General features: G+C 52.3%; 4 protein-coding genes across 4 annotated transcripts; 2 read left to right on the forward strand and 2 right to left on the reverse strand.

Annotated features, from left to right (window-relative positions):
• Positions 1-1,969: 1,969 nt before the first annotated feature.
• On the reverse strand, positions 1,970-2,722 carry NCLIV_068120 (conserved hypothetical protein; the record flags this gene model as incomplete). Its single annotated transcript, XM_003886364.1, has 1 exon — positions 1,970-2,722. The coding sequence occupies one exon, from the start codon at positions 2,720-2,722 to the stop codon at positions 1,970-1,972; it is 753 nt and encodes a 250-aa protein (XP_003886413.1).
• Positions 2,723-4,732: 2,010 nt separating this feature from the next.
• On the forward strand, positions 4,733-8,959 carry NCLIV_068130 (conserved hypothetical protein; the record flags this gene model as incomplete). The annotated part of the gene is made up of 6 exons (XM_003886365.1): positions 4,733-4,840; positions 5,459-5,479; positions 6,008-6,160; positions 6,622-7,011; positions 7,431-8,265; positions 8,865-8,959. 6 exons carry the CDS (start codon positions 4,733-4,735, stop codon positions 8,957-8,959), a joined length of 1,602 nt encoding a protein of 533 aa, XP_003886414.1.
• Positions 8,960-11,254: 2,295 nt separating this feature from the next.
• NCLIV_068140 (Methyltransferase-like protein, related) lies at positions 11,255-19,067 on the reverse strand (the record flags this gene model as incomplete). Its single annotated transcript, XM_003886366.1, has 11 exons — positions 11,255-11,390; positions 11,900-11,972; positions 12,335-12,542; positions 13,173-13,252; positions 13,737-13,828; positions 14,370-14,449; positions 14,751-14,945; positions 15,582-15,821; positions 16,502-17,399; positions 17,477-17,973; positions 18,915-19,067. 11 exons carry the CDS (start codon positions 19,065-19,067, stop codon positions 11,255-11,257), a joined length of 2,652 nt encoding a protein of 883 aa, XP_003886415.1.
• A 151-nt stretch (positions 19,068-19,218) lies between these two features.
• Positions 19,219-25,295, forward strand: NCLIV_068150 (hypothetical protein; the record flags this gene model as incomplete). The annotated part of the gene is made up of 10 exons (XM_003886367.1): positions 19,219-19,459; positions 20,130-20,695; positions 20,991-21,146; positions 21,327-21,432; positions 21,845-21,945; positions 22,237-22,434; positions 22,690-22,839; positions 23,329-23,776; positions 24,278-24,389; positions 25,181-25,295. 10 exons carry the CDS (start codon positions 19,219-19,221, stop codon positions 25,293-25,295), a joined length of 2,193 nt encoding a protein of 730 aa, XP_003886416.1.
• Between the last annotated feature and the right edge of the window lie 902 nt (positions 25,296-26,197).

Below are 26,197 nucleotides of genomic sequence, written 5' to 3' on the forward strand. Positions count from 1 at the left end.
AGACGGAACGTATCCCCTCTTTAGGCAGAAATCTCCGCTCTCAGGCTGGCCGCCTCCCTGGACCCCTCTGGGGGTGGGTGTTTCTTTTTCGTTCTCATCTCTTTGCGATTGTGGGAGGGCGAGTTCTGTTGACGAACGAGAAGCCTGGACGGCGCAGACGAGCCGCCGAACGCAAGTCGAAGCAAACAACGGGCGTGAGGGAGAAGACGAGACTACGGAAGAGGAGAGAGAATGAGAAAAGAAGAAGAGAGAGAAGAACGTGAAGAATGACGCGAAGTGAGGCGAGAAGGGAAACAAGAAGGTTCAGGAGCAAGAGGCAGAGAGCGAAGATGCAGGAAAAGAAGGAAATGAGAAGAGGCCCAGAGGGGGAGGGAAAAAGAAGGAACGAGGGTGACAGAATATGAGAGTAGAAAGGTAACGTGGGAGGATCCAGAGAAGATATACAGCGGGTGTTGGTGTTTCGTCTTTGCCTACTCGATTGGTCTTTCAGTGTTTGTGAGCCTGCGAGACGCGAAACCTCACATTGAGGATCGAGTGTGTGCCTTGGTTTTCTCTCAATTCCCGGGTCCGCTTCTTTTAAATGTTTCTCTCTCTTCGTTCACCCTTTTGGGTTTCTTGCTTTTCCTTGTGGGCACCTCCTCCCGAAGCTGAGTGGATGCGCCTCTGACAGTGGAAGTTGCCGCTGTGGTGTGTGCCGCCTGTTCTCACGCTTCGTTTTGTTCTAGAGTCGGCAAAATGGTTTTGTTTTCCGAGCTTGAAATCTTTTTCAAAACCTGCACTCTCCTCTGTTTTCTCCTCCCATCCCCACCTGTCGCAGACAGTTTTAAAGGCTTCAAGCGCGGTTCTCTTCTCTCCTGCTGGGGAACCGTCCTTTTAGAATCCCAGAGAGGCAGCCATGCCTGAGAGCTGTCTCCTTTCGCGGTCTCCTCTCTCGTGTGTGTGTGTGTGTGTTGAAGATGGAGACACATGGTCGTCGCAAGGGCGGCGGAAGACCACATAGAACGGTTGCATCTGCGCCCTCAGTATCGCCTCGACAGAACGAGGGGAGAGGCAGGACTGTCTCTCCGCTGCCGGCGCAGAGAGAAAAAAGGAAACAGCCACCATCCTGCTTCCCTCGTCCACCTGGACGCTTGTCCGGGGAAAATGTGCAAAAAGTTACTTCTCGGTGGGTCGACATACCGCTTTGTCATTGCCTCTATCCAGTTTTTTTACGATGTCACATAGTTGGGTCCAGTTGGACCCGTATCAGTTGTCACACTGATAAGAACAGATACTACACTTGATCATAGCCAATTGATGTGACATAGTTGGGTATCTCTCTGATCTGATTTTCTTGCGCTCTATCTCTATGCTTGCATCTGGTGCATCTTGAAATGGATCTCCGCTGAGAGCGCTGCTGAGCTAGGATGAGAGAACCGAAAGAGAGAGAGGCGAGCTGCGAGAAGGATACGCGAAACAAACAGCTTTTCCAGAGAAGAACCTCGAATCCGCCAACCAGAGGGACACGTCTGGAACCACCAACATATCGCTGCGTCACACAGAAAACTCAAAAAAAAGTTCTCTTCGAACCTACCCGAGGCGAAACGCTCCCGCCCTCTCCTCTGGTCGATCTGGCCCTCTTTCACATGCAAATGCGCACATCACCTCCACACGGAAACCGCCCCAAACATGTGCATCTCTCGGCATCCCCATCACCGTCTCGTTTTTCTCTATCGCCCTGTATCTGTATATCCCTATGTGCCACTGCCTTTCTCTCTCGACGCGCGTCTGTCCCTGTCTGCATCTATGTGAATCGTGGGGAGCAGAGAGGAAAGGCACGATTGTGGAGAAGAGCAGCTGCATCTATGTGAATCGTGGGGAGCAGAGAGGAAAGGCACGATTGTGGAGAAGAGCAGAGAAGCGCAAAAGGAGAAAAATGGAAATCAGTTGGGAAAGGGGGCTGCATCGAGGGTCGGCGTGTGTCTCGCTTTTAGGGGGAGACGAGGACGGCCCTTTGGAAAGTTCGCTGCTGGCAGATCCAGCTGCAGAAACAGCCAAACATGGCCATTGAAGAGAGGAACCAGAGACAGAGAAAATATTCCTGGGGACCGCTGAGAAAGGCGCTCCAGAGCGCGTCGACGGAGAAGCCTGTGTACGTCTCTGGAGGTCCGACTTGGACGGTTCGCGAGCTGTACAGACGCCTGGGTTGCATCTGTGGAAAGGAATCTGCTTCGAAGACGCGCAGCGCGGGAGACGCGGGCGGGCCGACCAGAAAGAAGCGAGAGAGCGTCAGCTGCGAGGACAGAAAAGGCGAGGACGAGGGCGGAGAGGAAGCACTGGACACAGACAGAGTAGGGGTGTCGCGGTGACACAATCGGAGGCGCGCCAAAAGGCGGGCGATCGAAGGGGAAAAAGTACGAAGGAGAGGAGTGAGAAGACGCGGGAGAAGAAGAAAGGGAAGACGAGACAGAAGAGACGGGAGAGAAGAAGGAGAACGGAGAGGAAAGTCGAAGAGGGAGCGTGAGGAGGAAGAAGACGGTGGTTGCGGAGGCGACGACAGCGAGAAGAAGCAGAACAGCGAGAGGAAGAAGAAAAAGGTAACGAGGAGAGAACAAGGAAGGAGACGCAGGAGACCCGTGAGACACGTCCCGAAGAGACGAGAAGAGGCGAAAAAACTGGCCAAGCCGGTGTGTACATCCACAGGACTTGCCGCCGCGGTTGGCCTCCCCTCTCGATCGCTCATCTCGGCTCCAGCGTGGATCGGGAGCACAAGACGAGGAACACGAGGAGAAAACGGGATTCGAATTGACACAAGGTCGGTCTTTGCTTCTTCCAGAAACGACGAAGCTCGACCGCCGACTGTGAGAAGAACAGAACTCAGCCGACACAGACGCACGACTCTCTCCACAAGCAGCGCAAGATGGAGACGAGGAAGAGGAAGAAGAAGAGGAGGAAGAAGGAGAGGAAGAAGAGGAAGAAGAAGAGGAAGAAGAAGAGGAAGAAGAAAGGGGAGAAGCAGGGGACTTGTGCGTCCGGCCTGCACGCCGAGAGAAACTGACAGACTCCATGACGACCAGAAGAACGAAACAAAGAATAGGAGAGAGAATACGGGAGAGAATAAGAGAGAGAATAAAAGAGAAAGAATAAGGGAGGGATAAGGAGAGAGAGAGAATAAGAGAGAGAATAACAGAGGGAGAAGAGGGAGAAAAATAAGAGAGAAGAGAGAGAAGAAGAGAGAGAAGAAGAGAACATGCAGAGTTGAATAGGAATTTGATGCTTGAGTGTTTGAAGTACAGCGGCCGCCACACGTCGTTTAAAGGCGCCTTCCGCTCTATTCGACCATTTTATGCGTTCACATTGGAATAACTCAAATTGAATAAACCCAGACTCTTGAGCACCTCCTACCGGTTTCCTCGCCGGCAGACGCACAAGCCGTCCAAACACCAGACACACGGAAGTGCATAAAATGATGCGAGAGCGAAAATGAACACTCCGCTTTGAACTGCTCCTTGGAAGTGCATTTCCTTTCGAGAAAAGACGGAGACGCTAAGAGGGGAGTGTGTTTATGAAGCAAACATACAGAGGCCGAAAAAAACAGATTGACCAGCTTTTTCCCCGTCCCCCGGAGCGTGTGCGTCGCGTTCCCGCGCGGCAGTTTTGCGGATCGAAAAGACATTGAACATATCGGCTAGAAATGAGGATTAGACGTTCTGTCGTCTAGAAAAAACTATCATTTAACGGTGGGGTTTCTCCTTCCTTGTGTCTGATGAGGCGAAAAGAGTGAGAGCGAAAATCGCGCGTCGAGCCTCCTCCTTGGTTGTCGATTGTTACAGCCGTGCTCAACGTCTCTCTCTTCCTCGACATGCATCTTTGAAATATTTGAGGGTTTTCCTCGGAACCTGGAACCATTGCCCACCTTCTTTCCTAAGATAATCGAGGTGAATCGGCGACAAAAAGTCGGTTTCATTCTTCTCTTTCTTCCGCACAAAAACGGCGGTCGCGGGGGAGGCTGGCCCTCAGATCTGCAAGGGATAACAGAGACAGCGATTGAAAGAAAGGGATTCTGGATAAATGTGTCGATAAATATATATATATATATATTCATAGGCAGAGAGAGAGATGACCTGTAACTGTCTTGTCTTGTTATTTCACCCTCTATCGATACATCAATCTATCGCTGCGTGCGTACAAGTTTGCTACATATAAATTGGCGCTTGGGAGCTCTGTATCATGTCTTTTGTTCCTGGGTCTCTTCCAGAAAAGGCAAAGAATGGAGATGTTTCTAAGAGGCTCTGGGCGTTGGGCTTTCTCAACTTTTCCGGCAGACAGACAGCCACCAAGCTGCGGCTGCTGATTCTCGATCGACTAAGAAATGTTCTTTCCAACGAGAGAGGGTCAGCCCTCTCAAGACAGAGAGAGTGGAACTGAAAATCCGCCAAAGAAGCGCTGCATGTCATTTTCACAGCCATCGTGAGTTCCGTTTTTGGCTCGTCTTCATCTCTCTCTCCTGGACCTTGATTTCCTCCTCTCTCGCCCGGTGCCTACCCAGCTTTCTCGTGACTGCTGTCTGTCGTGTGTGTCCCTTTTGTTTCTTTTCGTTTTCTCTCTTCTTTCTTGCTCCGAGCCTCGTGTTCTCGTCAGCCCCGGCAGCCCATGTCATTCCTACATTTCCTCGCTGTCCACCCTGCATCAATCCCGCCGCTTGCCTTTTTCGCCGTTTTCGTTCGTTTTTTGGAGTTCCTTGAAAATCAAAATGGGACAGAGCCAGTCCCTCGACTTGCCGGATACGGGCATCGACAACGTGCAGATTCGAAGACGCGAACGCGATGAAATGCGCACAACCCGACGCAAGCGGCCCGAGGTACGCAGAGGAAAAAGGAAGACACGTTGTCCATGCTTTTCTCCATTTCGCGAGTTGGCCTTGTCAGGATCTCTCAGTCTTCCTCTCTACGTGTCCTGTGCATACGCCTGACGTCCTCACTTCCTGTGTAGACGCCTTCGGTGTAGCTGCATGCGCGCGTGTTCTCTGTTTCTCACAAACACGTCACTCGCTTGCCTCGACTCCATCCACAGCCTTTTCGAAGGAGATAGATGCCGGTGTCTCTTCGAGTTGTGTGACTTGCACCAGAGCCGATCCACGTGCACATTATATATATATATATATATACATACATACATACATACATACATACATACATACATACATACATACATGTATATGAAAGAGGAGGGAGAGAGGCTGAGACACAGGCAAGAATTCGACGGAGAGAGCTCGAGTCTGCAGTATGTTTCGAGGTACTTGAGGGAACGGAATCAGCGGACGCACTTCAAACGCGGAGAGAGACAGGGCCTTGCCACCCTTTTTTGTCTCCCGTTCTGCCGCTGCGTCTCCGGTTCGGTCTGTCTCGTCCTACACACGCTGTGTCCCTGTGTTTACACTTTTTTCGAGATTCCCCTGTGCCTGCTCTGATTCCTTCAGGCCAAGAGGCGACCCGACGCTGTAAGCGAATCCCCGAGATCCTCTCACCTTCCTGGTTTCTGTCTATTTCTCCCTCTCCCCTTCTTGGTTTACTCGGCAATCACTTCCGCCTTCTGTTTCGCGTTCTCCCTCCGTCGTCTTGCGCGTCAGTTGCCGGCGTGCTGCACGCCTCTCTGCAGCTCGGCGTTTTTGTCTCCCCCCTATCTATCTGCGCGTCTCACTGTCTGTCTTCTGCCTTTGGCATTTTCTATCTCCTGTTAATCTGTGTTACGGTTTCGTCATCTCTCCGTCTCCCTCTTCCTCGCCACATTTCCTGTCGTTTTCGGTCTCCCTTCTTTGCGTCTCTCTTCCGCTGTCTGTGCTTGGCTCCTTGCGGCATCCTGTCTGCGTTTCCACGTCGTTTGGTCTCGCTGTCGCGGGACTTCGGGATGGTCCTTGGTCTGCACGCGCGAGGCCTTTCCGCTTTCCTCCGCGCCTTGAGACTTTTTGCTTCTCCGGACACGCGTCAGGTGTTTCGTGTCGCCGTCGCGCGCGTTCGTCTCTGTTCAGTTCATGAAGCACACAGAGGCGCCGAACCACATTCGACCGATTCGCGAGATCGGACGCGAGAGAGAAAAGGACGAAGGCGGCTTCGAGGGTACGTTCGAAATCGCCGACCTCGTGAAGAAGAAGAAGCCGATAGAAGACACGGAAGATTACAAGGTCAGTCGCATTTTCCAAGCGGATATCTCTCTTCGGTGCCGGCCCCGTGTGGGGGCGTTTAGAGAACCAAAAACGGGGCAGTGGTGTCTTGTGCAGACACAACGAGGGGAATTGCTTCACATCCAAAAAACGCGTCGTTGATGACTCGGATGGCTCTTCCATTTGTCGTCTTGCAAAAAACATTTGTTCGTTCTTCCGCCTTTTCTCCCGTTTCGCTCCCGCGATTTGCCTGTGACATGACTCCGCGTGGGTGACCGCCTGTTCGCTTTGCATCAGCCGCTTCAAATCTCCGCTCCCCTCGCTTCTCGGTGTGCACATCTTGGTTTCTCCCTGCGCCGTCTTTCTGTCGTTCTTGGCGACCTGCTGGCCGCTTCTTTCCTGTCTTCTCGCCTCCCGTCGTTCTCGTTCACCGGCGAATCCTCCAACGTTTTCTCTCCACTGCCCTTCCCGCCCTGTTCCAGGTAGACGTCCCGCTGAAAGAGCTGCCGGTGTACGAACGGTCCGAATCGGAGACTTCCTCGTCAGACGAAGATCGTGGCCAGTATCACTTTGAAGTTTCAACTCTGCAAAAAGACGAGCCTCTCTCTGTCACAGACCCAGAGGCTCATCCCGTGATTGTCGAGGGCGAATGTGCAGTGGGAAAGGAACTGCGGGTTCGGGACCAGTCTCCGCTCGCCCTCGACTTTCCGGTCTTCCGCGTCGAGTGGTATCTCGGGGCGCACATTGGCGATGCGCAGTGCTTCAGCGTTCACCACTCGCGCGAAGGAAGCGCGTCGCTGCCGTTCAGGGTTCCTGAAGAGGCGGTCGGCAAATACATCCTCGCGAAAGCCTACCGGAATGTAGAGGATCAAGTAAGGAACGCGTAACTGATCTTTTCCCGCCATTCCTGAAGTCCCCATTCAACGCACATCAAAGAGCAAAATATTTGCGAGGCTGCGTACGTATATATCGAATCTCGATGGAGATCGACGGGCTCCACTGTAAACCTAAACGTATACATGTAACCACATATATATATATATATATATATACGGTGAATGTGTCGAATTCTATCTTATATATGGATGTGTATATACGTTTACAGAGCTGTTTGTGGTTCTTCTGGTATGTTTGTGTATGTACATTTATATATTTTCTTACGCGCGCGTGTAGACGGTTGTTCTCTGAGTGTGTCACTCGACACGCGTGGTTGTTTCGATGCCGCGACGCCGTGCGTGGCTCTACGTTTCGTTTTTTCTCGTCTCCGGCGTTTGTTTAACTCCTTTTTCAGCTGCACGAGACGCAGCTGGCGAGCACGAAGGCTGGAGTCTACGATCCACACATTGGCGGCCCGCGGCACACCGACTACCTCCCTCCGCGTGGCGTTACGCGGGTCTGCTCGACGGCCGTGTCTGGACCGGCTTTGATTTCCGATGCTTGCGCGTACGTGCTGTTGAAGTGTCTCGCTCGGGGGGCGTTCACGTGCGCCGTGAAGCTGCGAGACTTCCACAAACACGACAGCTACGGCGAGGCGTTTGTCCCGCTCCAAGGGAGTCGCGCGCTGGGGAAGAGTGAAAAGAAGCTGCCGGCGACGCTTTTCGTCGACAACGCGGGACTTTTCCAGCTCAGGTATCGCCCCGCTGACGTGCTGGAACTGACGGGAGAAGCCGCCAGCGGTCTCGGCATCCTCGGCCTCGACTTGGCCGGATTGCTCGGCTCGCCGTTTGGCGACGGGGAGGGAAGCGACAGGCGGGGCGCGGGGCGACGCGCGCAGGGCGTGTGGGGCGATGAGGCGGAGTCCGACGGACCGGCGCCGCCGCTGAAGGTCGAGGAACTCGAGAAATTCTCCACGTATCTCGACAAGGTGTCCGTGCGGCCTTCGGAGAACCCAAACACGATCATTGTGGCTCTAGAGTGGCGCGCGACGGACGGGGCGAAAGCGGGGAAACAAGACTTTCTGCGCTTCGACGTGGACCCAGCTGTAGGCAGAGACAATGCTCTCTACGTGATCATCGGCTTTCAGGCTGCGGAGGCTGCCAAGCGCTTCAATCAAAAAGAATGGGAACGCTTCGCACAACACGGGGACCTACAAGAAGCAAAGACCCTGATTCAAAACTACCTCGAAGGTACGCGTCAACTCCAACAACCGACCGCGAATCCACACAGTCATAAGCATACTTATATATGTATAAAGATATATATATATATATATATATATATGAAGATATATTTGAAGATATATATATATATATATAAATATGAAGATCGCTCTAGGATATATATATATATATATATATATATATATGGAGAGAGATATGCATGTGGATATGCTTGTATAAGTAGGCGTGGGTATGAATATCTCCAGTTTAGGCGGCTGGGGAGAGCTGGTGGCGCTAGGACTCGCTGCTGGATAACTGATCACGAGAGGGGGGGGGGGAATGGGAGACGGTAAACAGATGAAGTAGATGTGGTGCCTGTAGCCGATATCTCTTCCCTGTTTTATAGGCACTCTTTACACTGGGTCGTGTCGTGGAAACGGATAAAGCAGGCGTTGAGATTTTGAGCGTGAGCGATGTTTGTGATTCGCAAGAAAATGGGGTGTCTGCTGTGTGGTCGTTGTCGAGAGAGTGAAGAGCGACCGCACGCGATGGCGTCGGGAAAAAGGCCTTTCTGCTGACAACGTTTCACCCGGTACGATCGTTTCCTTGTTGCTTGTCTCTATCAGCGATCACGAGGAAGACAGAGGAGACGCGCCCCGCGTTTGAGAGGATGCCCACGACACCGTGGTCCATTCTCAACGCGCCGCAACGGCTCACCTAGCCGTTTGTTCTTTTTGCCTTTTCTGGTTCTATGTTTGCTCTCTGCAATGTTTTATTTCCACCGATGTAAACAACCCATCTTGCTGCCGCTCGTTTCTTCCTCCTCGGAGTCTCCCATTCGGCTCAAGCGCTGTGCAGAGCCGTGCACTCGGAGGGGGTGAGACGCCGTCATTTTCGTCTTTCTTTCTCTCCTCCTTGGGCGTTTCAACCGCTCCTGTCACGCGAACAACGCGAGAAAAACTGTTCCCACCAAAGGGCCGTTCCGGCTACCGAGGCGCCTTTTTGTCTAATTCCGACACCGTCGACAAACGGAGAGCAAAGCGCGTCCCGCCGCTCCGCTGTTCACAAATAATACAACTATCGATGTATTTATACCCTTTCACACTCACGCAAAAGCGTAGTATATATATATATATATATATATATTGTATGTTTTCCATCAGGACAGAGCGACAGGTCGAGAGAGGAAGCGAGAGGACATGAGTGAAATAGAGAAAAAGGCGGGGCAACGCGAGAGAGGATTCGGTCCTGCAATAGGCGGTCGTTCTTTTTTGTCTTCGCGAGGCGGAAGCGAGCTCCAAGAAGGCGATGTGTGGCAATGGTTTCCAGCCCCCGGGAAAGGGAGCACATGGACACAAAGAGCAGTGACATGCGCGAACCGACGAGAGGCGTCTGCTCTTTAGCCGGAGGGTTTGAAATGCAAGTCCCACGACCACGGGACCCGACGGATCGTCTTTTACGAGAAAAGGGCAAAACCGGACCGCACCCGATTCACGCACATCACACCTCCCTTGCGTGAGTCTGCCGACAGCACAACAACGGGGTAAGCACGGCGACCTGTGGGAGAACAAGTCTGTAGCCGTGGGAGCCCCGCGTCATCTTTTTCACGGACTTCGGGGGGGGAAACGCCATCCCGGCACACAAGGTCGGCTTCGGTTTCCAGAAGGCAAAGGGTGGTGAGGCTCCCAGCGCGCCTCCCCACCTCTGACGGGAGGCGCCAAACGCGCGCAAAGAAACTGCGATATATAAAACCCTAGCGGAAATCGCAAATTCAGCTAGACAGAGTAGAGCCGCTCGCTTGGGCGCGACACGGAGAGCGACGCCCGGCGAAGGCAGCGGACGGACGAACAGATGAAGAAATGGAAGGGGACGAGGTAGGTCGAGAAGAGGCGGAAGAGACAAAAAAGGAGAAGTCGCAGGATAACTCAACACGCCGGGTGGTCTGTTCGTCGGGGGACTCGACGCATCGTTATCAAATAACGGCCAATACCTGAGAGGAAAGACAGAGGAAGCAAGAACGCGAGATTTGCTGCACAAGTCTGGTCTGAACGACCTCTGTTCCGGCTGCCTCACCGTGCTGCTCTGTTTCCCAATGTGCACGTCTCCCTCGCTCTCTCTTATCGCTTGCGCTCGCTCACGACAGGCGTGTTCTGATTCTCGCTCACCACCCGAGAGCGGCTGCAAACTGCATGCAAGAAGTTCGAGGTCTTCGTGCCGAAGTAGATCAAGTTCGGCCTGTGCCCTGAAGAGAGAAAAGGAAATATAGAGAGAGCGCGTCCACAGATTTGCCACCACGCGAGGACAGCCGCGAGAGGGAAGAGAAAAGCACGCGGGCACCCGGGGGTGTTCGGCTTCTGAAAGTGCATTTTTCAACAACCGTTCTCGTTCGATCTCCTCTCTCCAACATCTGTATCAACTCAATTTCCTCCTAGCAGGGAGGGAGCGAGGACATTAGCATTTTTAGCGTGGGAATTCGCATTTGGAGCCACGGAATATTGGAACTTCCGTTCTCCTCGCGTCTGACGAACACCCCCCCCCCCGGCAGCCTGCAAGCATGTGAAAGCTGAGACTCCCTTGCCTCACGTTCAAAATCATCACTATTAATCTGGCACGTAAGCCATCGCGTTAGTTCGTGGGAAGCATACCTTCGGAACCCTCAATTTAGATTGGAATCCCTTTCCTTTGAACGCCTCCCTTCTCTCTGCTAGTATGATAAAGTACCAGAAGCCATGTCCTTGCTCCCAGCATTCCACCAGGGTTTTAAGTCCTGTCATTGTTGTGCTCCTTTACCCTGTTTCTCCTTTTTTTCTCTTTCCATATCCTTCTCCCTCTCGTTTCCCTTCCCTCTCTTTCTCCCTCTTTTTTTCCTTTCTCTCTCCTTCTCTGTCGTTGTCGTTCTGCTTCTGTCGCGCGTCTCCTTTGTTTCGTCCCATTTTTGTCCGTTTCTCGCGTCTCGCGTGCTTTCGTTCTCGCGGGCTGTCCCTCCCTCGCTCTGGTCTCTGTCGTTTGCTCTTGCTCACGTGGACAAGTCGACGGGGAGAAGGAAAACCAGGCGGCCGTTGTCGACAAGGAGACGCGCGGCCAGATTAAGCAAGTCGCTCACGACCGTCTGGGGAGCGTAGAGAATCGTCGGCGAGATGTACGTCAGGCGTCTGCTCAAGCAAAGGCAGAGAAAGAGGACCAACGCACATTTTCTGCATGCGTTCGGAGACTCCAGCTAACGCCCGGCAACCAAATTACCCCCTCGCCACCGGAAGCTCATCAGACGCAGCGGAGTCCATCGCAAGCGTATAACGGAGCTCTGAACATGTATCTATATATAGTGTCCAGGAACAGAGATACATTTATACATATACTCTTGTGTAAGCCACAGTTACGTAGAATTGATTGTCTATACGTGTATGCGCATATCGTTGTACATATATATATATATATATATATATATTATACATATACTATAATTATATATCTATATGTAAATTATATACATATTATATATACATATATTATATATGTATGCATGCAGTGGCATGTTTGTCGCTAGGAAAGATGGATGGCTATCCACATAGGTGCGGAGGCCAACGGGAATAAGCCGTTACCGACGGATCAGGGCGCGATGCGATCTATCAATGTGTGCAGAGACCAAAAAGCGCATGCTTACTCTTCATTGGACCTTTCCGCTACGCGTTTGTGCTTCTGCTGGTGGCCGGACTGCCGGGCTCCAGCTCGGATTCCTGAATCAGTTTGCGGAAAACGTCTCACAACGGTATCCGCTTTGCTTCACGACCCACCGTGTAGAGCAACGTAACGCATGCGCGCAGAGGAGACGCACACGAGCCGGACATCGACGGCTCTCAGGGTGACTCTCGCCACGCATGCAGAGCTTTCTAGCTGTGAGCCGTCGCGGCGTACGTATTGCCGATGCAGAAACCGAGGCGGAGACGCCACCGCTCTCTCTCTCTCTCTCCGAAAGCCGCCTATATATGTCAGACAACACCTCCCTGCCTCTGAACCGCATTGCTTCCCCTTTTCCTGAGGGAAAGGCCTTGGACGCGATTTCCAGTCCGTTTTCTTCGTCTCAAAAGACCTATCTTACCATACGGCGGATCCGTCACGATCGCATCCACCCACGGTTTGCCCCCACCGAGCGCACTTCGCTGTAGGTACGCGCGCATTCGTCCCTGTGTGTCCGTCTCCGCCGGCGGATCTGGGCTGTCAGGCGCCGACTCCTCCCTCTTGTCGCTCGTTCCCCCCGCGGCGCGCGCACTTTTTTCGGCACCGGCGGGAGGCGGCAGGCGCCATACCTGCAAACGCCGAGAGCGAAGAGAGGGCGAACAACGCGGCTTTCAAAAGAACAACATTCCTCGCAGCCGCAGGCGTGACGCCGAGAGACACATACGAGGCAGTCGAGCGACACGGGCAGTCACAGAAAAAAGGGAAACGAAAAAAACCCGCGCCGCTCCACTGCTTGGAGAGACGGTCGCGAAAACGGGTGTTCACTCGCCCACACAAAACACGCCATCGCGCAGTTGTCACTCAAACAGTGTCGAACTAGCATATATGCATAGACCTATATATATATATATATCTTAATATATATATATATATATATATATCTTATCCTGCAAGGCAGCGTGGAGGACAGCATTAGGAACTGCATGTGGGGATAAATGTAAGCACGCGAGTCGATGCGATTACGCAGGGCGGCTGCAGAGAGGAAGAGAGAAGCGTGCGGCACGGCCAAGGACTCCACAAAGACAAGGGCGACGGGTTCTCAAGGCTAGTCTGTAGAGGCGATCGAGAACGAGAGTGGAATGAGAAAGGCGAGAGCCTTGAGGCGCTTCGATGGCCAACACGGAATGAACATCAAGGGGGGGATGTAAAGGCGTGTTTTATAACAAAAAATCATCTGACAGCGCTGATGTGTAACTTACCCACGCCGCGTTATCCCCACGAACGATCTCTGGGCGTGCCAAACCGTACTCCTTGAAATTCCGAAAAACGTCTTTTTTCGCTGAGTCAAACACGCGCACAAAAGGCACGCGTTGTCCTTGTTCGGCGTCGGTCATTCGTCAGTCAGGGGTTCCAACGGTCTATTCTTCATGCCCTCAGCGTTTCGAAAAGCTCTTCCACACACCAACGAGGGGACGAAGTCGACTCCCCTCCTCGGCCGGCTCGGGGCTTCACCCCTCTCGCCTCCGATTCGCTTTTCTCGCGTGCGCAGCTTCTCGAAACTGTTCGCGCGATCTCCCCTTTGCATGCGCGCCACCGCATGCACTGCCTGGTTCCAGTCATGCCATGCGTCCGCAGCGCGCGTGTCTGCTGAGGACGAGCTAGCTTCTTCCGCTCCATGTTGATCCGCATCATGGTTTCTTATTTTGCCCGGAGGCCTCTCAGCCACGAGACAGCCTGGACCGCGTCGAAGCCGCTGCGGACGCTCGGTAGGACGGTCGCATGTCTCCCGTTGTCCTGCAAACATCTCTTTCAGGTTCTCTCACCGCCTGGAGGGTGATTTAGGTGAGGATTCAGATACGCGACGCTGTAGCCCTTGAGCACGCGAATGTCAATGTCCGAGCCTATACACGTCGCGCTGCATCCCACGCACGCAGAGGCCGCAAGGCTCTTTTCATCCACAAACGGGTTGTGTCAAGAAATACTCGAATACGTATGTATATATATATATATATATATATATATATATATATGGATAAATATTTGAATGTGTATATAACCCATCTGCGCTCTGCGATGTTATTGACCCTGAGATGGGCAACAACGATCAGTGGGAGTTTTCACCTGTGCTTCTGGCCCAGGCAATGCAACCAAAAAAGGGAAAGGAATATCCGCGTTGACTGTCGATGCAGACCTACACTTCCAACCCATACGTACCAAAGACTAGATGCAAGTATCAACGAACATATGCGAACCTCGATAATTACATCCATCTATATGCATTATCCGTATATATATATATATATATATATATATATATATATAGATAGATAGATAGATAGATAGATAGATAGATAGATAGATAGATAGATGGTTCTGTTCGCGAATTAGGCATAATTGTGAGCAGCCAAAGGCAACTCTGGCGAAAACGACGCTTTCGAGACCAGAGGCTCGTGTACCCGTAGTACGATGCAGAGATGAGGATGCTTCCAGTTCCAACAAATGGATCGAGAACCAAACTTCCACGCTTGATATGTGCCTGAAAGGAGAAACCCGCACGAGATTCAAGACGGCGTTTCATTGATTGCAAGCTCCTCCGTCCCGATCCATGTAATACAAATAGCAAAACCTTACACCCTGACAGCGCACCTTGGCCGCAGCTACGCTTGCCCCAATAATGGTCGTGCCTGTATCTCCTCGTCCTCTCGAAGAGATCTCGCATTCCAGAGAGACCGGGCTGCGCTTTCTCGCCAGATGCATCAAGCAAACCGGGGGAGGGCCGGCGTCTCCGCGAGAGCCTCCGGCTTATTCGCGAAGCCGATTCCGGCTCTTTCTCTCACTTGGTGACACATGAGAAAGGCGAGTTCGACGTCGAGGGAAGTGGGGCCGAGGACGGGGCGACGGGAGAGACGCAGAGGCCACCACCAAGGCTGCGCGTTTTTGTCCGCGTGCCTCGAAGCGATTTCTCGGCCGAAAAAAATGCGGAGAGGCTTCTCGGCAGGTCGCGCCCCGGGTTCCGTGGCATGAACCCATTCCTGGAAAGCCAGATCCCACAGGAAGAAACGGATCTTCCACGCGTCTGTAACGGAACAAAGATACAGCCTCAAACTGTCGTCCACGCGCCGAACACTGTCTCCGTTTCCACCGCTCTTAACCCCTCTCCACGCTGGTACCCGGCTACTGCTTGCTCTCCATCTACTCGCCGAGATTTGGGTGTCTCCATATGCGTTCTACCTGCCTATTAAATATGTGCGTCAACATAGTTCACCTATCTATCTCTCTCTCGCAAGATGTACTTTAAAATGTGCCCGTATATCTACAGCTACATATGCATATATATATATATATATATGCATATATATAGGTATATATATAGATATATGCATCTACCGGTGAACAGCGGGACGACTCGTGTGCGTTCGACTCGCGATTCGTCGTCTTTCTGATTTCACGTCAGCGGAGAGAGTAGCCAACGGCTCGGCGGCTGCAGGAAGCACAAGAATTTTGGATTCTGTGTCCAGCAGACGAGAGGCAGCTTCGGTCCCGTCCCATTCGTGTCTTCTTCCTGCCGCTGCACGGGGGTCCACACGCGAGAGGATCTCCCAGGGAAAAAGACCGTTTTCCACGCAGAGACTGTAAACCGGACTCGCCTCCCCTTTCGTGGCGTATACCTCCGCTACGGCGAGCGTGATGTCAGGATTGTCGAGAGAAACTTTTTCAGTTCCCTTGAACAGAGTGGAAAAAAAGTTCATTTTCTCTCGCTGTTCCTCGACCGAGAGCGACTTGCCGAAAGCCTTCACGCGAAAAGCCCACGTGCGCTCGTCGTTAATATAGCGACGGAAGAGCAACACATTTCCCGGCTCTTGCATGCGCGACAAGACCTCTGGGTAAGTTTGCTCTTCTGCCCAAACCTGCAAAAACGACACAGACCGGAAACGCGACGACGCAGTGTGAGAAACACAACGCTGGGAGGCAACTGCTATCTGTCCAGATTTTCGTCAGCCCTCAAGACGCCACACAATCAACGGTAAAACAGTTCGACTCTCGGCATGTAGACAGATACAAAGAGACAGACACAAGGTTTGTATCTGCTCTCGGGAAAGCTGCATTTCTCTCCGCGAGAAGACAAAACGCGAGGGACACAAACACATACAGATGCACTCCTACGCATTCGAAAATGTTTGAGCACGCGTAGAGGGCTTGTTGTCTTGCATGCAAACTAGAGACGCTGCCGTTCCAACCCGTGGCGCTGTTTGCCCGAGAGCCTTCGCACTGCTGCGACCACAGTCGCTGAATGCGTTTGCCATCTTTTGTTTTTTCTAGTCGACTTCGCGTCGTCGACGCAAATGACGACTGTGTATGCGCACCCGGAGATCTGCGTTTGACATCTCTTGCACGTACAAGCACTTGCAAAAAAAGGATGTGCACACGGATATATATACATATATATACATATATACAAATATATATATATATATATATGCATATATATATATGTGCGACTCTGTGTCCCGCCTCCTCTGCATGCGAGGGTCAGAAACGTGCCGTGTCTTCTGGCTTTGCGTTCGAGTTTTAAGGTGTCGAGTCTCACCTCGATGAACGCGCGGATCAAAATGCTCTTTTTTAGAATCCTCTCGGCGACGGCCTCGGAAGGAAGGTAGCAGTACGCAAAGTGTGCGCCTGAAGCTTTTGCGCACGGGGGCGTGACAGGCGACGCAGAGTGAGGCCCGAGGCCAGGCGAAGGAGACACGCACGAGAAAGAAGGAGACATGCACGAGAAAGAAGGAGACGAACAAGGAGACGGCGGCGGAACGGGGAGAGGCGGCGACGCCGGCGGCGAGGGTGCGGAGGAAGGAAAGCGGGGCAAGACACAAGGCGAAGGAGAGAGATTTGACGTTTGCAGTGGAGAGACGGAGTCTGGCGGAAACGGCGCGGCTGCTGGCGACGGCGGAGGAGGTGCCGGGAGAGGCGGAAAGGGAGGAGAGGGAGGAGAAGACGGCGAGGAGCAGAGCGACGGAGGCGGCGGAGAAGGCGAAGAGGAAGGAGACAAAAGAGCAGAGACAGGCGGCTGAGAGACAATCAGCTTGGGAGCCGACCGAGAGGAGGCAGGCTTGGGATTCACGGGGGAGGCAAAAGCCGTCTCTCCTCTCCACAGCTCTTCGCGGGAAATCCCCTCTTCCTCCGCCAAAGCCTCCAGTTCTTCAAATCGGAAGTCGCCGTAGTCGTTGTGGCACAGAAACCAGCAAAGCAAGCGAAGCGGCTGCGAGCGTGCCGGCGAGGACAACTTTATGTGGCCAGCAGGCGAAGGAGAAGGCATCGAGTCGGGGAAAGGGGCGGGAGAAAACGAGGGAGAAGAGGAGGCAGCGGGAGGAGGCGGCTGCAGGGATGCCATGGTGGAGGGGTGCTGAGGGACGGCGGCGAGGAAGAAGGGGAATAGCGGGTGCCCGACCAAGAGAAAGAAGTGAATCTGTGGAGGTACTTGCGTGAGTCTAGGTGCGAGAGTGAAACGGAGCACAGAAAACCGATGAAAAGCGGTGGCCTCCCGTGATGGAGAAACACAACGGACGCACAACCAGAGCAAAGTCGCCCTTCTTCCTCTTCCTCTTCTTTTTTCTCTTCTTCTTCTTCTTTCTCTTCTTCTTCCTCTTCTTCTTCCTCTTCTTCTTCTTCTTCCTCTTCTTCTTCCTCTTCTTCTTCTTCTTCCTCTTCTTCTTCCTCTTCTTCTTCCTCTTCTTCTTCCTCTTCTTCTTCCTCTTCCTCTTCTTCTTCCTCTTCTTCTTCTTCCTCTTTTTCCTCCTCTTCCTCCTCTTCTTCTTCCTCTTTTTCTTCCTCCTCTTCTTCCTCTTCTTCTTCTTCCTCTTCTTCTTCCTCCTCTTCTTCCTCTTCTTCTTCCTCTTCTTCTTCCTCCTCTTCTTCCTCTTCTTCTTCCTCTTCTTCTTCCTCTTCTTCTTCCTCTTCTTCTTTCTCTTCTTCTTTCTCTTCTTCTTTCTCTTCTTCTTTCTCTTCTTCTTTCTTCCTCTTCCTCTTTCTCTTCTTCTTTCTCTTCTTCTTTCTCTTCTTCTTCTTCCTCTCAGAGAACCGACGGGCGGCGTATAACTCACAGAGAGGAAAAGTTCCACATACGAGGTGCCGGAAGAAAAGGAAAGATGCTCGACGCTGTAAGGGAGCGTTATCTAGATGCGTTTGCCCTGTCAAAATTTTTCACGCGTTCCTCTCCTTGCGTCCTGCCCCATCTCCCACGTCATCTGCTTTTCCGCTTTTTAGTTTTTTCTTAAATTGGGCCCTTTCTTCTCTTCCACGAGTCATTTCACTCTCTCAACTCGTTGATTTCTTCTCTTTTCCGTCTTCTCCGTGCGTTCGACTGCGAGTCTGTCGACTCAACGCCGTACACAGCGAATCTGTGGGGAGGCGCGGATGTCGCGATTGGAAGTGGAGGAGAAGGAAAGCGCGAGACGAGCGGAAAAAGAGAAAACCGCGAAGCGAAAAATGTCCACGAGGAAAACAGACAAAGTTAAGGGACGGTTTTCTGTAACAGAAAGGTTGTTCCTTCCTCGTGAAGCGGATGGCTGCATGTCGAGCGCATGCAGGAAAGACAGATTGCATGCTCCCGAAAAGCGAGCTCGTCTTCGCACAAACGATCCGTGGACAAACAGGGAGAGGAAACCGTCTTTCCGCGTCTTTTTTTCGTAATCGAAACCGACTCTTTTTCTCGAACCGGTTGCTCGATGAGTCAACTTCACGGGGAGAGGCGGCGAGCGAGCGCGTCTTCCCCGCAAAGAGACTCCGTCTCTGACACTTCTTCTCTCGGTATGTCACTCGACAGTGAGACCGTCTCTTTCCCAATTTTTGCCCTTTCCTTCTCTGTTTGAAAAGGTACCCCGATAAAGGGCAACTGCCAAGCCGCCACGCCTAGCGACTCCTGGGGTGTATCGACAGGTTTTCGTCCTCCAGCGCGTTCTTTCCGGGTTGACCGCTCGGCAGATTCCCAACTCGGCGGGGCATACGTCCTTGTCTTTCCTTCCCTGCGCGCCTTTGTTTCGTCCCCACTCCATCGTCTTCACCCCGTCATCCTCTCTGCTCTTCGAGGCGTTCTTCCGGCCTTTCGTGTTCTCTCGCCGACTCGCTCCTCTCGGCTCTCCCGGCGCATTCGCAGCCATTCCCCCTCTGTTCTCTTGAGCATTCTCCCTTTTACTGTCTCTTTTCCCCCCTTTTCCGTCCTTCTTCCCCCTCTCCTTTCTCCAGCTTCTCGCTCTCGGCTTTCTCGCCAACATCACGCGACACCCGCTCGCTTCTCGTCTGGAATCTCCCATGGCGCCTGTGCGTTCGCAGGCTCTTCGCCCCTCTCGGGGGGCATCGTCCGCTGATGAGAATGCGCCTTCTTCTTCTCTCTCTCCCAGTGTCTCTTCTCAGTCGAAACCACCTCCGCAGGCCGCACCTGCGGGGAGCTCGCGCGCGAAAACGGCGACAAAAAAGGTTTTCGACAATCTGCAGAGCCTCGAGAAAAATAACGAACCATCTCGCCAGAGGCCACAACGCTCAGCTACCCAGGGTACGCTTCCCTTCATCCCTCTTTCGATTCGTGCGCGTTCCTCTGCATGTCCCTGTTTCTCTTTTATCGGCTTTGTGTCTCTTCTAACTCGGGGTCCTCCACCCTTTTCCCGCTTCTTGCTGCACGCACCGTCTCTCCGCCTCGTCTCCTCTTTTTGCCTCTCTGCGTCTCTTTGCCTCCCGCTTCCTCACACTTCGAATGCAAGGCCTCTAGAAAGGCCAGAACATCTCAGGTGACACTGGCAACAAATGTTTCTTCTTTGCATACGCCGAAATAGACTTAAGATCAAAGCACCTGGAAGGATATTTCTGAAAACACGAGATATTTGACTGACACGAAAAACACAGCCCGGCCGTCCGCCTCGTATGCTCGCCGTTCCATACGTCCTCCCGGCGACCCGTCTTCCTCTACTTCTGCCTCGCTTCCTGTTCGTGTCTTTCAACAACCGCCTACCGTGGTTCGTCATGTATATATATATATATATATATATATATCTGTTTGCAAATACATGCACGCATGCATATATATACAGTGTTTCTTTGATTGTTTGCGTCGGTGAAGATAAGACTGGGTTGAGGATCTCCTAGGGAGTTCGAGAGTGTCCTGGAATATTGTCTCGCTTCGTCACTCAGAGCTAGTGGTTTGCTCTCCTGTTTCCGCGTGCATACAGAAGAGTCGTCGCGTTCGACTCGGCCCTCAAGGAGCGCCGCTCGCCCAGTCTCTGCCTCGGCGTCGCGCAAACGCGAGCGGTCGTCTTTCCCCTCTTCTCCGCGTTCTTCCCGCCGCACGACCGGAGACAGCCAGGAGGCCAAAGAAGCCGAGAGGGACGCGCAGGGGCCTGGAAGGGAGAAGCGTCTTGTGCCTGCGGCGTCTTCTCGCCGCACTGCTCCAGACAGCTCAGCGCGTGCGGAGGCAGCCTCTAACAAGAAGGCGAAGACGGCGAGTTCTCTCTCTTCTTCGCGCCGGGGTTCAGCTGGACTTCGCGAGACCGAGCGAGGCGCAGAAACGGAAGGAAGGCGACAGGAGAAACAGGACACGGGAAGAACTCGCGCGCGTGAGAGAAAGAGAGAAAGGGGCCGAGGCGGGACAGCTGCTCAACGAAAGGCCAAAGATGAGGATCGACTGGGATGTATCGACACCGACGATGAAGTGCCTCCACGAGTAGGAGACAGCGTCGTCGATGAAGCGGCGGTCAAAACGATTCTCAAGAGCGAGGTGCCCAACACTGTTTTCAAAGTACGCTGAGGGCAAAGAACGATGAAACTTCTGCGGTGTTTGCTTTGCCCCCAGGCTTTTTTTGCCTTTCTCTGCATTCGCTTCTCCTAATTCTTCCCTTGGCGCTCGCTTTGTTCCCAATCGATTTGTTCGCCTCTCGCCTTGCTTCCCTGTCTTCCCCGCTGCCTTTCTGTTTCTCCTCGCAGTCTTGATCGCGCGTTCTCGCGCTTTCCCGCGTCGTTTGCCTCGCCGTTTCCTTCTTTTTTCACACCGCTTCTCGCCTTCGTTTCCGCTCTTTCTCTCTCTCGCTCGCCAGGTCTTCTGCACGCACTGCGAGCCGAACTACAGCCAACCCTGGACGACGAGGCGTCAAACGACCTCGACAAGCACCGGCTTCGTCACCCTCGACGCGAACGGAGAAAAGTGTCTCCTCACCAATGCCCATTCCGTTGAGCACGCCGCCGTCGTGCAAGTAAGTCTCCTGACTTCCTATAGATCTATAACGCGCGCATACTCTTTTGGTATATATATATATATATATATATATATATGCATACATATACGTGTACATATACATATATAGATAAACATATATATATGTATATAGTTTTTGTGGTTGTGTCTCTGTTTGTTTGTGGTGTTTTTTCTCCAGGTTCGCAAGCGAGGTGACCACCAAAAGTATGAAGCGGAGGTTCTTTGCATTGGCCTCGAGTGTGATTTGGCGATGCTGCGCGTCTCGGACCCCGACTTTTGGAAAGGTGAGTCACGAAAGATCCACAGACAGTTTTTTAGCAGCTTCCGTCTCCACCTGACATTCGCTTATTTTCGGTGTTGTCTGTTCTTGCGACTGTCCTTGAATTTTTATTTTCCGATACGCGGCCTCTTGTCGCCCCATCCACGCCCGTTAGGGCAAGGGGGGTGTCGCGAGCGAGATTCCTCTGTGTTGTTTATCGTTGCTTCTTCTCCACAAGTTCTCTCCAGTTTTTCTCTTTCCGGTCTCTGTGAGGGTTTCCGCGCTCTGTCCCCTTTTGTGATGTTAGCTTGTCTTTCTTCTTGCGCAGTCACTTTGACTTCTTCGTTTTTCCCCCTTCTCTTTCTTCTTTTCTGTCTTCTCTTTCTTCTTCTTTCATTCCCTTCGTCTTCTTCTTTGCTTCTTCTCCATCTCCTCAGGTCTCGGCCCGCCGCTCCAGTGGGGAGCCTCACCGCGCCTCGGAGATCCGGTGACGGTCGTTGGATATCCCCTTGGCGGCGACAATTCCTCAGTTACCCAGGTGGGCAGAGCGCGGCGGACGGGCGAGACAAAGGAAAGGAGCGGCCGTTGAAATTTCTGGCCAATTCCGCAACGCGAACGCCGCCGCGTCAGCGAGAAAAGCGTGGAACGTTTTGGTTCCCTGAATCTCATCTCTGAGTTTGACTCCGGGTGCACAGGCGCACGCGCCTATCCCGCCTTCCGCTTCCTGAGCGCACCCCAACGCGTCTCCCTTTTCTTCGTCAGATCTGTCTAGTTATGGTCTTTAGATCGCGCACTGTCCACTTTCTCTGCGGATCCATTTTCTCTTCAGGGCGTTGTCTCGCGCACAGACCTACAGCAGTACTGCCTGGGTTCGTGCAGTTTGCTCGCCATTCAAATCGACGCCGCAATCAATCCGGGAAACAGCGGCGGACCGGCTCTGAACAGGGATAGCCAGTGCGTCGGGATCGCCTTCCAGAGCTTGAAGGATGGCGACACCGAAAACATTGGCTACATCATTCCGAGCGAGGTGCGCTGCGAGACTCTCAGAGACCGTGCATGCGCCCATGAGGCGCTCTCTCCTTCTCTCTCGCTGCTCCTTCTTCCTTCTCTCTCTTCCTTCTCTCTTTCTTTTGCTATTTTTCTCTTTCCCCTTCTCTCGCTCTTTCTCCCTCGTCTGCCACGCTCTCTCGTTGTCTCTCGTTCTCGCTCGTCGTCTCTCTCGTTTCTTTCTCTGTCTCTCCTTCACTCAGCGGAATGTGTGCGCGCGGGTGACTGTGCCCAGGTTGTAGGGCACTTCCTGGAGGACTATCGCCGGCACGGTCGCTGTCTCGGATTTGGCGACGGAGGCTTCACCTGGCAAAAGTTGGAAAATAAATCGCTGCGACAGGCACTCGCTCTGAAATCCAAGGACGAGGGCATTCTCATCAAAAAGGTACAGACTTCCACACACATACACTGTCCTAAATAATCGCACGGGAAGTTATCTTGACCCTTCTAACACTATCGATATATACATATGTTGGTAGCCGTCGATGGACCTCTGTGACTGAATGTAACTATGCATGCCTATGTGGTGGTGTTCGTGGACGTGTGACTGTACTTAACTCCATTTGTACATATATATATATATATATATATATATATATATACGCCTGCTATGTATATGAACGTTGTGGATAGAGGAAAAATCGCGATGTACGCGCCTTCTCAGACATGTTCACATCTACGGCTGCACGAATGCGTCCGTGAGATGGTTGGCTGCTACACAGACATTGAACTGGAAAGCACGAGCAGGCACACACACGTACACACACACAAGCACACACAGTTGTATATCGTTCTCCCCCGGTAAAGCATAGGTATAGAGAGAGAAGGAGAGATAGATATAGATATTTTTTGTGTACTGTGTTTTCTTTTCCAGTTGGATGGCGGAGGCGCGGCGAAGGAGGTGCTGCAGAAGGGGGATATTCTTTTGGAGATCAGTGGCAAGAAGATTGCGAGCGACGGCACGGTGGCCTTTCGAAACGGAGAGAGGATTCTTTTCACGTGGCTGCTGAGTCAGATGTATGTCGGGGAGCGTTGCGCAGTGAAGATTCTGAGAAGCAACAAGGAAAGGAAGGAAACGTTCAGCGTGGGGAAACTCAGCTTGCTCGTCCCCGCGAACAGCGACTTGCGACGGCCGCAATACCTCATCGTCGGCGGCCTCGTTTTCGTCCCGCTTTCGGAACCGTTCTTGAAGAGCGAGTACGGCGAGGACTTCGAATCGCGCGCTCCAGTCCGACTCCTCGACAAATGGCAACACGGATTCCAGTCGTTCCCCGGCGAGCAATTCGTCATCCTCAGCCACGTCCTCGCCCACGACGTCACAGGTGCGCAAAAAGGACGCTTGGCTCTCTCCCATCTCAGAAAAACAATGCAAAACATAAAAGGCAAAGGCGAGAACCAGATAGAGAGAAAGAGATAAATAGGTAGATTCAGGTTTCGACTTTTAGAGAGAGACAAGCTCAGAGAGAGGTAGAGACAGGTAGAGATAATACAGAGAGACGTCTAGATTGACGGCTAGGGAGTGCAAGCAGGAATGGCGAGACGAACTGGGCAGTGTATATACACAGGGAGGCCGGGAGCACTGCCGATTGTCTCCACCGTCCAAGCCACGGTTGCGGCGAAAGCGAGACTGATGGCCATCGTCTCACCGTGTTCCTTTACCGTAACAAAGCAGGCGAGCTCTTCCACATTTTTGAATACCCTTGTCGCTCGATCGCCGTACTTATATATATATATATATATATATATATATATATATAAGCGTTGGGTGATCTTGATAGCCTTATGGGAACGTGACTTTGTCGATGTGTCGATTCTGTTCACAGTCGGCTACGAGCACCTCCACAACGTCCAAGTTCAGCAATTTAATGGGACGAGTGTAAAGACCCTACAACACCTTGCGGAACTCGTGGAGAAATCGACTGAGGAATATTGGAGGTACGCAATGAGGACAGCGTAGTAAGCAAAGGCTGATGGAAACACGCGCGCGCGGTCGCTGGCGGGTGTTCCTCGCAGCCTCTCTCATGACAGAAGTTTCGGCCTGCGGATGGTCCACGTCCCCGTAGAGAGCGACAGTGAAGGCAACACATCCGAGACGCAAACGAGAGAGCTTCAGTGCCGTATATATGCAAATATATATAATTACATGGGGTTATAAAGAGACGTAGATTGATGGATATGCATATTTGTGTATCAGGAGATGCGAACACCTGGACATGTACACAGCGATGCAAATTGAAATGCATGTATGCATATACATACACATGGAGAATTCCAGGGCATAACACTGTACGGGGACAATTATCTAAACATATACAAATGTATATACATGTATACATTTTCGCAAATGAATGACCAAAGGGGAGGGAAAGGAAATCTGTGTTTCCACGGGAAATGGGGAGGCGCCGAGGCACGTCTCCCGTTTTCCCTGTATGCTCTCATGGCACCTAGAGATTGGCAAATGTTTGAGACCTCGCGGAGACAGGCAATCTTAACGGCCTTTTTCAAGACGAGAGAACGAAGCCAGGTGAAACTCGCACGAAGCACCGAGGGACAGCCGGCTCAACAGTAGTTTGCAGGCGTAGTGAGGCCCTAGCTGTGTGCGGTATTTCGACACACGAGAAAAGCGGCATCGGTTTGGTTTCTCTCTCGCGGCCGAGGCACGAGCAGCGTGGAAGGCAGAGGGAGGTTGAAAGAGAGATTCGCTGCCGCTCGTGAATTTTTTTCAGATTCGACCTCGACCACGACGAAGTCGTCGTGCTGGAAGCCGCCGCCGCTCGGAGGGCGCTTCCCCACATTCTCCAGCGGAACATGATTCGAAGCCACAAGTCGGAGGACGTCTGAGAAGCTGGGCGGCCAGTGGCAAGGCCGGAACAGACCGGAGTCGCAGAAGAAAGCGGAAGCAGAGAACGAAGAAAGAGACGAAGAAGGAGACCAGAAGAGAGAAACGAAGAAGGAAACGAAGAATGACACGAAGGATGAGAGAAACACACAGTGCAGAGACGGCGACGGTGCTGGAGAGAAGAGGTATCTTGCAAGTTTGCAGACCGTCACGTTAAGGAGATATCTGTTTGGGAAGCAGAGACACGAAGAGTTAGTGGGAGGAAGAAACGGAGAGGACGACACCGAGGATTAACTCGCCGCAGGGAAGACGAAAGACATTTTGTCTTTTTGATCCACTCGCTTTCTCCACATCGGCCGTCGACAGCTCATGAACGATGCACCCGTAGCTTCTCGTCGCACTCGCTGATCTTCTGTATTTCCTTCACTTCGTCTGTTTCTCGACAGACCTCTCAACAGATTTTCATGTACATATAGTCATATACATACATATATATATATATATATATATATATATACATACATATACATATATATACATATATATATGCATATGTGTGCATACACATGTATACAAATATTCCGGTGTGCACCGGTCTGTGTCCTGTTTGTCCACTGATTCACTCAGAATGTGTGAGATTTAGCCGGGAAGTTGCGCCTAATGCTACCCGAGTATATCTGCCTTATCTCTGCGTTTTTCGAGATGCCATGCTCTGATTTCCTCTATCTGTCCTGGAATCGAGAACATGTTCTTGCTCGAACGACTATCAGTGACTGCTCCGCCTCCCCCGCCGCATGTGGCGCGCGAGCTTGCTCTTTCTCCGTCTCCCTGTCTCGCTCGTCTCCTCCGCTCTCTCGCTGTCTCTCGCGCTCTGTTGCTTTCGTTGCTTTCCGCTTTCGTTCTA

This window comes from Neospora caninum, chromosome XII, assembly GCF_000208865.1.
Source record: "Neospora caninum Liverpool complete genome, chromosome XII".
In the NCBI taxonomy this organism is placed as follows: domain Eukaryota; phylum Apicomplexa; class Conoidasida; order Eucoccidiorida; family Sarcocystidae; genus Neospora; species Neospora caninum.